This window comes from Paramisgurnus dabryanus, chromosome 13, assembly GCF_030506205.2.
Source record: "Paramisgurnus dabryanus chromosome 13, PD_genome_1.1, whole genome shotgun sequence".
NCBI classification, from domain to species: domain Eukaryota; kingdom Metazoa; phylum Chordata; class Actinopteri; order Cypriniformes; family Cobitidae; genus Paramisgurnus; species Paramisgurnus dabryanus.
In genome coordinates this window covers 23,200,623-23,211,627 of record NC_133349.1, presented here as the reverse complement: position 1 = coordinate 23,211,627, position 11,005 = coordinate 23,200,623, and the positions used below count along the sequence as shown (strand labels likewise).

General features: G+C 39.6%; 1 protein-coding gene across 1 annotated transcript in view; it reads left to right on the top strand.

Annotated features, from left to right (window-relative positions):
* Positions 1-300: 300 nt before the first annotated feature.
* Positions 301-11,005, top strand: part of hdac9b (histone deacetylase 9b) — a 33,729-nt gene continuing 23,024 nt past the window's right edge. Inside the window, exon 1 of the mRNA XM_065261320.2 lies at positions 301-918. Within this exon, the coding sequence (XP_065117392.1) occupies positions 813-918 (106 nt within the window). The 5' untranslated portion in view covers positions 301-812. The remainder of the gene's footprint in view (positions 919-11,005) is intronic.

Below are 11,005 nucleotides of genomic sequence, written 5' to 3'. Positions count from 1 at the left end.
TCCTGGAAAAACTGGTAGTGCGTCTTTTTTACAGAGAGACCAGAGGGAAGCAATTGTAAAGGGTGAAATGAGAAAGACAAATGAAACAGTGTGACAGTGTACTAAAATAAAAGAGAAGGAGAGAGACACAGAAACATGCCTCTTGGCTGTAAATGAGGGCCACAGCTGTGTTTGGTGTGGTATTTTTAAACGCATCTATGCTGCACCAATCCCCGCACCGCGCCTGACCTATTTATAGCCTGAGCCGGCCATTGTTCTATTTCTGTCACCTGTGGGCCACGCTCTTGTTGATTCACATGCAAATCAGCCTCCTCCTTTCTGCACCAAGAAACCTGACGGAAAGAGAGACGACAAGCAAGAAGTGAACTCGACTCGTACTCTACCACAGAGAAGACCTTAGCCACCTTGGATTGAAAAAAACCTGTTTGAAACGGGGAACGCTGGAAACTGTGAATCTGACATATTGGAGAGAAAATAACAAGCAGTTTTGTCAGGACAAGAGAAAGGCAGAGCTTAAAGAGAGAGTGAGAGACTCTCCCGCTGATTCTCTCAACCACTTAGGTGTCGACTGGAGGAGAAGAGAGGAACAGAGAAGAGGAGGAGTGAAGCTTTTAGTGTTAGTGAGGGAGCGCTCTGTCACTCTACGAGTGTCGCTTGAAGAGGAGGAGGCAGAGGCGAACGCTCCCGGTCTCTAGAGAGAGAGAGAGATAGAGCGAACGAGCGAGAGACATAGAGTGTAAAGGAGAGAACAAGCTGACAGCAATACAGGAAGAGCACGGCTGCTAGACGATGTGCTGCTAACTGAAGCACTCATGCTCCAGACCATTTACGAGGCTGACTCCTGTTTCTCCACAGACAGCATCGGCAAACACCGGCTGCCTCGGACCTCCAACGACATGCACAACGTCAACAATTCAGGTGAATTACTTTTTATTCACATGTTTGTTTGTTTTGTGCATTGTATGAATGATGACACCCTAAACTTGCAACAACAACAACAGGAGAGTTGTGTTAGTCGCCGCTCGGAGTCACAAGTGCATTTGGTGTTGTGTCTGAACGGCATGTTTGTGTTGTGGATGTGCAGTCCTTCTCACACCGGTGTGGGGAAAGTTCAGAGAAGGCCAGCGCTCTGTGGATTCCTATTAGCGGGGTTAACATTAAATCACTAAACTAACATAAGGGTGGTTTGAGGTACGTGTAATTATCCTGTCAGACGTCATCCCGGTGTGAAGCGTAGGTTATAAAGGACATAAAAACAGAACTACGACTCTGGCGTCTACAGGATGTTGTTTGACTTTAGCCTTTAATTCAGGGAGAGGAAACTTCCTGACAGAAATACGCTGTCAAGATGAAAGGTACATTACTTTTGACATTTGCCAAAGACAATGAAAAGGGCTATTTTCGACACTGTTTGTCAAGTGCTCGGGTCTGACATCATGTTGGAGGACGTGTTTGCTTTATTGTCTAAATTCTGACTGTGACTCATTTTGCTCCTTGCTGGTGACTGTAAGCTGCTGTCACAACCTCTGACCGGTTTTGCACATAGCGTTTTCTGGGAAACCCATGATTTGAAAGTTTCTTATGGAGTGAGGAGGGAAAAGGAAGTGCACGTATAATAATAAGACACAGGGTTATTTCGGTTCCTGAAAGACGGGTGGAGGAGATTGCTTCACCTCCAAAATTTCTCTGTTGCACTAAAGTGCCTTATCATTGCTGAACCGCACAAGATTGTCTGGTTAGATAACAGCTTTATTGCGACATAACTGAAACTTTCCTTATTTATCATCTATTCAAACATTGGCACACGAACGAACTACGTGCACTGCATAATGTGATCCTGTAATACTAAATATAGCTCCAGACCTCATTTGTACAAAGATGCGCATTACGTACAAACTAAGACATGTTAAAAATTGAGCTGTCTCTTTCAATAAGGCTCAGCAGTAAGGATCAACTTGTTAACAGGCCAAGTTCAACCATCCAGGGCAGTAGGGCACCCCATTCTGCACAACTTTGCAGGCAGTGACCCGTGAACACATGTAAAAGTCCTCCGCCCTAATAAACAGCGATTCGCTTAATGCCCATGTGTCTGGTGAAAGCCCCATACAGGCATGCGTGGCATTATACAGAACTATGCGGTTAAATAACAGTCATCTGATTGAGGCAGGCAGTAAGGCCTGTTGCTCGCTCTGTGGGTCAGCTATTCTTAGCATGTTATTTTCAGCTTATAGCATTAGCGCGCTAAGATTAGCTACCATGTAGCGTTCTGCTGTCGTACCATCCTCACACATTCTTAATATAACCACAGTGGAACAGTTATTAACAGAGTTTTGTCATTTACATCTGTGGTGTGGTACATCTGTTGTTGAAAAATTTTTCTTCTTTTGTATGCAAGTAGCTAGGCTATGTGAAGTATTTTATTTATCTGATGCTTTTCTCACAACATCACTGTGATCAAAAGGATGAAGGCAATTAGGGAAGGTTATGTATTTCTTAAGATCTGGAAGCGATGTCAGTTCTTTGGTTTAAAGCAAATCTTGGCAACCTGTTGCCATCTGAAGATGCTGTGCTATTGTGCAGAGACTTTGAGTTTAAAGCCATTGATGATGTTTTAAAGTTTTATAATATTTTGATAACCAAACCAGAAAATGCACAGGATAAATGCACAAAAATGACTGTGAACAGGTGCTCAAAATCAGCGTGCTAATGTATAATCCAGTTTAAAGGCAGTATTGGCCATGAAAAGGTTTATCATTTTTAAATTGGTTTCAGTTCATTGAAGCTATGAAAAGCAATAAAAAGAAACTACAACTTGGCTCAGGTGTAAAGAAATACGGAGCTCATTTTGACACCTTTGAAACAATTTTCTACAGTATATATACTGATTGCTTGAGTGTGCCATATTTGCTTTATATTTTAAATAAATGGTTGCTCATGCATTATCTTGGTGCTTTTATTTATAGTCTTTCACAGATTGGCCAAAGGCTTCATATTATCCATATGGCAGTGAAAAGCATGACATTTAAAATGTGTGAAAGAAGTACTATAGAAAATTGAACCTTTTGTTTGGCTGACAATGTGGATGTATTATTCAACACAATGAGTCGAGCATCTCTCTGGTGCTTAATGTCAAGGCTGTGATTATACATGTTATACTGTACGTGATTTGATACACTTCTAGACCAGTATAAAAGTTAAAATATAGATTTGTATTTTGTAATATAAAAATCTTTATACTATAGATTTACCAAAGTAATTTTAAGCAAAGTATTTATTCATTTTTTCTTAAATCTTCACATGCACCCTGAAAACTATTAGCATTTTTTGTGATACTGTCATTGTGTTATGATCTGGATTCCCCTGCCTTGTTTTTGCTGTAAGGAATAAGCTGCTACTTAAAAATACAGCAGCGTTTTCTGCTTTAGACACGCCTGCAGCCCAGAATAACATCAGCTGTAATGAGTACTCACTCGCTCACCGCAGCATATGCAGCCAAAAAAACATCACCCCCCTCCCCCAGCATAAAAACTGTGACTGACAATAGAGGTTAAAAAATAGATTTCAATTTCAATGTGCCGGAGGCTAATTTAAGTCCACCTGATTATTTTGCTGCTTGTTATCTGCATGCTGTATAAACGGCATGCAGGAGCCGCACTGGGAAAGGTTAATATATGCAGCATTTAAAATATACCACATAGCTTACGGAGTATTAACAATTGCATCCGAAATCGACGACTTCTATTCTGTATAGTGTGCAAAATTTGTATTCGTAATGAACAGTTTGTCCGAAATCTCAATATGCAAAAAACAGTACGTTAAAAAATACCTGAATGGTCTAGACTTTAGTGCTTCCTTTGAGATTTTAACGTACGCATCGGATGGACACTTTTTAATCTCACGAAGCCACGAGAGCTGAGGAGCTGCCAAATTCAAAAAGTTGATAAAAATACTGGACAACTGTAAACTGGTAAGATCTTAATAAGTGTATTGATACATGTACCAATTGCCTACGGGTTTAATTATTAGTCAAAAGTAAAAAAAAAAACATATGAGTCACATGACATGCATACTGTTCCCACACATACTATTATGTGACCTTGTCTGTAAAATACAAGCTGGGAAAAATCTGGGAAAGTCCAATGATCTAATTATAAGATTAGGTACATCAAAGTTTGATTTGAATCATTATTTTCAATCTTTGCCATGTCCTTGCTTAATCAATATTGAATATATATATAGATTATTTTTTCATAGAATGAAATATAATCACACAATCTTTACATTATGTAGGATGATTTTGAAAACAGAAATGACTTTTGCTGGATTCAACTTAAAATATATTTTTTATTCTTATAGTCACCTTTTTCTCTGAAAAATATATTGGTTTATATTTTATGTGACCCTGGATCACAAAACCAGTCATAATGGTAATTTTGTTGAAATTAAGATTTATACATGATCTAAAAACTGAACACATATTACTAATGATAAATATTTTTTTATGTATTTACGGTAGGAACTTTACAAAAAAATCTGCATGGAACATAATCTTTACTTTCAATATCCTAATGATTTATGACTGTTCTTCCAGGATTACATATCTAATGTTTCAACATGTAAAATTATTTGCAATATTTAACCTATATTAATGCTTCAAAGTAAAAAGGGTCGGCGTGATTTCACCAAGTTAGTTGTGATCCTGGATCAAAAAATTTTGTTGATCCTGGATCAACGTTTTAATCAAAGATACCCCAACCTACCCTTAACTCAAACCCCAACCATTCTTGAACCCTCAAATTAGTGTGAAATAATAGTTTGAGGAGAATTTCTTAAGAGCCCCTAACCCAATCCTAAACCTAAATCTAACATACACACTAATCCTAATCCGGCAATCTGATTGGTTAATGAAAATGTTGATCCAGGACCAACAATGGTGTTGATCCAGGATCACATCTTACTTGGTGAAATCACGTTCACCATGGGGCTCATCACCAAATGTTTTCACGGACTGTGAGTATTAATTTCTTAACACTTCAAGTGTTTACATTTTAACAAAAGGGGCGTTCACATTATAACGAAAACTATTACGTTAACTAAAACGATAACCATATTAGGGTCAACATCAGGAATAACGATAACTTTATGCTAATTTGCTCACTCATGTGGTAATTGCGCAAATCACTGCCTTAATGGCATTAACTAATATGGCATATTTGTTGTAATAAAAACGTTTGCGATTGTTTACATGTCACTGGATATGTAAATATGCTGTTCTTGATATTGATACTCAAAAGATTGAAATCAACCCAGCGGGTAACCAGATGTCCTCAACGCTGCGTTTTGCGTAACTCTAAAAGTGAATAGTTTGTGTGATCTAATATCTTACCTTTTGGAGTCGTCAATGTGGTTGGAAAAAAATAATTACGTGGTCAATTTCACAGCAATTGCATCAGCGCTGGATACCTGAGGTAATTTATGTTATGGACCTCAGCAACGAGCTTCTCAACAGGAGGCATGTTCGACTTCATGCGGCGCTGCTAGAACTGACAAGCGGATGACGTTAAAGTACCGCGAGAGCGAGACGATTATAAACTTCGTATGATTTCTCGAATCGCCCTCGCGGTACTTTGACGTCATAAGCCTGTCGGTGAGCCTAGTGTCGTCTGTCTTTTCAAATAGAGACAGAGCGCCGCGCGTCATAACCTGAAAACCACGCCCACCGGGGGGAAAACAATCCAAGCGTCTCCATTGACTTTGTATTGCGAGAGGCTGCCTCCTTGTCATTTCTGGCTTATAACAAAAAACAGAATAATGCCTAAAAACTGCTGTGTGACAATATCTACAGCTAACAAGCCAAAGAACCCAGAAATAAGTTTTTATAAGCTGTCGAGCCGTAAAACCCTGTCTTTAAGGAGAATAAAGTGGATCGCCGACTACGTTTCCCCCTATTGGACGCAGTTCTACTAATAGTATTACTATGAAAAGTTGCCTGTTTCCATTTTTGTGTCTTTAAACGCTCGTTTTTTGGGGTCGACAGCTTATAAAAACTTATTTACAGATTAAAATTAAAAACAGAATAATACATAAAAGCTGCTGTGTGACAAGGTGTACAGCTAAAAAGCCAAAAAACCCAGAAATACGTTTTTTTTAAGATGTCGACCTCATAAAACGAGCGTTTAAAGAGACAAAAGTGGAAACAGGCAACTTTTCATAGTACTTTTATTAGTAGAACTGCGTCCACTAGGGGGAAATGTAGTCGGCGATCCACTTTATTCTCCTTAAAAGCTGGGTTTTACGGCTCGACAGCTTATAAAAACTTATTTCTGGGTTCTTTGGCTTGTTAGCTGTACATATTGTCACACAGCAGCTTTTAGGCATTATTCTGTTTTTTGTTATAAGCCAGAAATGACAAGGAGGCAGCCTCTCGCAATACAAAGTCAATGGAGACGGTTGGATTGTTTTCCCCCCCGGTGGGCGTGGTTTTCAAATTTGCATATCGGCGCTCTGTCTCTATGCGCGAGCACATGAAGTTCAAATAGCTTTGAATTGGCTGTCATGGTTTATCGGTTATCAGTTAGACAAATCGCTCAGCAAGCGATACCAACGAAATCATTATTTGCATCTTTATCTTTATAGTTTTGATGCTATTTATGCTTTTAATGCTCCGCCATTTTCTTTATTATTAAAGATTTTTCAAACTATATTTTTTGTAGTTATCGTTATAATGTGAACAGCGCTTTGCATATGCAACACTGTGGTCAGTGTTGAATGAACACCACCAAACATTGATCTGTAGTTTTACATTCATTTTTACCACCCATGGTTTCAAATATTCAAAAAAAGTTTTATTGTTTTTAAGAGAATGTTGAAAAACGTAATGGAATCTATAATTTGATTTAGCTAACGTTATTTAGGTAAACTCACTTTTAAACTAAGGTAAATGATTGTATAAGCTTAGCTTCTTTAATCAAGTGAACTAGTAATGAAAACATGCTTTAAAGAAAGGGCAACAAATCATGACTAAAACTGTTCAAAAATAAAGACTGTCGTGTATGCACAGACAGTTCATTAAGAGTCTAATTTAGTACCTTTTTACTTAGCAGCGTGTGGGAGGTTTGCTTTGTGGCTGCATGCTGCACTATAAACTCGCCACTTTGATCATCTCTGTAATCACTGTTAATGAGAAACATCAGTCTGTCAGAGATGCATGGCTTTAGGAATTATGGGAAATGTAGTAGCGCAGATGAGTCACGTGTCCCCTGTGGCCAGGCCTGTGGATAAAGGGAACCATTTGGACACAGGGCAGAATGTCTTCCCATTTTGCCAAAAATATAACAGTACACTCTCGGTCATCTTGTGTTCACTGATTCACAACGCCACATGTACGCCACAATTCTAACCACATTACGTTCAGCCAAGAGTTAAACTCATCAATGAAACCACATATCAACTCTGAGATGGTACATGAACGTGAAACATCACTGCTGTTAAAGTGTGCTGTGGGGGTCCAATAGCTTGCATAAATTTTCAGGGTGATTTTATTTTTGCCCGAGTTAAAATAACCAGATGGCTCCACACGTTTGACAGTCTTTCACACATACCCTATATTAAGAGCGCGCTCAGAAACGCTGTTATATTTAGCCCGGTTACTGCTGGTTTGAGATTCTCTTTTTTCAGTTCAACTGTTTATAATGCATCAACAGCTCCTCTTGGCTTCATTACGTGCGATGTTTTCACGGAGGCTCGGGGCCAAAACGCGAGGTGCGAGCGTGTTTTGTCTCGTAACGTTGATTTAGTGACTGATGTCAGGTGATGCCAAAATGGACCACATCCCACTGCAGTCTCAACAAGTGCCTTGTTAACGTAATTAAAAGAGTGTCAGTGTCTGGAGGGATCTAAACTGTTGCTCCACTACCTCAACAATGGGTTTTAAAAGCATAATAGCACACCAAAGTCACATTGAACGCAGTCAATTGATTGACATTTGATGGCGTCAGTTTTTCCATTCGCAGTAATTTGTTTTGTGTCACAATGACATCATGATGTCTGGAATAGGGATAAGGTGTGGATGTAAGTCAGAAAGCAAGTGGCTTTAACCCGGTCAGTCAGTCTTAATCTTCGATGCGCCTAAGAGGGTTGACCTCGAGGTTTCTTCGTACACAGCTCGACTAGTTGGTCGTATCAGAGTGTATTTTTTTAATGATGGCAGCGGGGGGCGAGTGGGGGAATTATGGGATGGGGTGGACGAGTAGGGAAACATAAGATAAATGAGATATCACTGTGGCAAGCGTTCTGAGCCAGCAGGTGTTTTTGGGACTATTTTTAGCTCCATTAGGGCAGTAAGCCCAACGCCTGTGACTCATTGTTGAAGCTCATTGGCTGACTCCACAAGTGCTGTAAGAAGACAGGCTGCTCTTTGTAAAGTGCTCTTTCAAGTCTGCATTAATATTCCCCCGTCATTTCAGGATGCTTAGGGTCATCTCCTCGGCTCACTGCAGAAAGCCGCCGCTGTCACTTCCAACCCCACTCTCTTGCAAGACGTGGCATCATGACAAAAACCCCAAGTGAATTTTTGCTAAACATCCAGAAGTTGATTGCTTCAACCTGAGCTAGAGCCGACAGGCATAGCTGGTGTGTTTGAGCTCCAACGGAAAGACAAGAGTGTGTGCATCCGTGTTTGTGTGTGTTTGGTTCAGACTTATATAAGGGATGATATAATATCCATGGGTGCTCGCAGGGAAGAGACACCACACAGCGCAGCTCAATATCTGCAGGAAGAGGAGTCATTACGATGTCGCCAGCGTTGCCATGGCAGCCAGTTTGGGTGGTGGATATGGGTGTGGGGTTTGTCATAGCCTAAGATTGCACCACTTGCTTTTAGTCTGCTATTTTTAATCATCAGTTGCGTAGACAGACATTTTTGATGATAGTAAAGAACATTATGTTCAACCAAACAAGCGCTGAAATGCTTCACCATTAACGTGCCAATTGCCTCTTGTGTCAGTAAGTGCTGTGCTATGGCAACTCATTATGAGAATTTTGTCATCTTAAGAGACACTGGTTTAAGTATAGGATTGATGGTTTAAAGGCTTTGCCTCTGTGTGTGTATGTGTGTGTGTTTGTGCGAGCATGCAATTTTGGATCACTCATTGAACAGGTGGTGTTTTAGATTGTTATGCCAAAAACAAGCTATCTAAGGATTAAACTTACATAGCTAATGAATCTAGAGTTTTGCATGCTGTGTCTCTTGCTAAATCATATTCATCCATCCATCCTATGAGCAGAATAGCATTAGCACGGTGCGCTCGGGCTAAGAAACTTTTTTTCAGGAGATTGCATTACCTGGAACCATCAGAAAATCAATAATAATTCTTATTCATCGATTTTCTTCAGTTTATCAGCCATTACCGTTATGTACTAAAATAGATTATTATAAATTACTCAACTGAGCGATCATGTGAACAAGAAAAAACTTTCAGACATTGCTTACTTAAGGATTGCTAAACACAGTTTTTTTTTTACACTGGGGTTCCTGTTGTTACATCATCTCCAATTGTGTAACAACTGCTGTGTGAGTGCTTTCCTCACTGTGAAACATGAGATTTATTGGGCCATAAGTACTGTATATCCTGTCAGTCACTCTGTATGCAGTTATAGGGAAGTAACCACCAAACTGGTACAGTATGTAAGCTTGAAAGTTTCTCTTTTCAAGCCACGACCCTGCATCCATAAACATTCTGTTCTTTCATACCGAGTAATTCATCACCCATGCAAACAATGACACTTTGCAAACCCCCTCTTACTGTGATTGTTTTCGGCTAAGCAGCCGTGTAGATGTGTCACAGTCTGTTATGATGAGCATCTCCACACTAAGGGACTATCCTCCTGGCTTGCTATTGATTTTCACTATCTGGTTGTTGGTTATATATAGTTCTTGGGGCCTTGGGGATGCCCTCTGCTTTTTGTACTCAGTGTATTACTTGTAATGAGGCACAGCTTGAAGAATACAGCAGCAATTTTCCATCGTGATGAAGGTGTGATGGTGGCTCAGAAGAAGGGGGGACGGTGGGGGAATAAGAGACAGGAACACAAACATCTTGACTTTCTAGAAAATAGACCGCCGCACTGCGGTCACTGCGGACTGGAGGGGTCAGTGGAACCCATTGGACCAAACAATGGCTAGTGATAACCTTTGGAAATGCGCAGAGAGGATTCTCACGTAGATACAAAGCAATAAGTTCCAGTCTTGTTTCTGCTTTATCTCTACGTATAGAGAAGCACAGAGGCTCTTGTGGGGCAACATTTAGAAACTTTTGATGACTTTGAGGTGTAGTTTTATGGAGGTTAATATATATATAAAATAGTTTGAAGAGAACAAGGGCAAAATCAAATAAATCTCTGTTGCCATTCTAAAGAAATGTGTCTGTATGATGATATAAAGGCACAGATATCAGGCAAAGTGTGTAAGTTGCCATGTGTAAATTAATCCAGGACTACACCTTAGTTATACACATGAATAAAAAAAGACTTACACGGATAAAATCTCTAATTAGTTATAAACTAGTGAAACGTTTACAAAAAGATGAAAACGTTGGTTTTGATCAATGGATTCATTTAAAACACCAAGAAAAAGGCTAACCGACTTATAAACGATCGCGTCACAAACAATTAGTTAAAGGAAAACACCACAGTTTTTCAATATTTTACTATGTTCTTACCTCAACTTAGACGAATGAATACATATCTATGTTTTATCAGTGCGTACACTTAATCTTTGTACAACGCATCGTGAATGTGTTAGCATTTAGCCTAGCCCCATTCATTCCTTAGGATCCAAACAGGGATGAATTTAAAAGCCATCAAATGCTTTCATGTTTTCCCTATTTAAAGACTGTTACATGAGTAGTTACACGAGTAAGCATGGTGGCACAAAATAAAATGTGCCGATTTTTAAAGCGCCGAGGTCGAAGTGCTGCAAACTAAGTGGTCTTCCGCCATACATAGT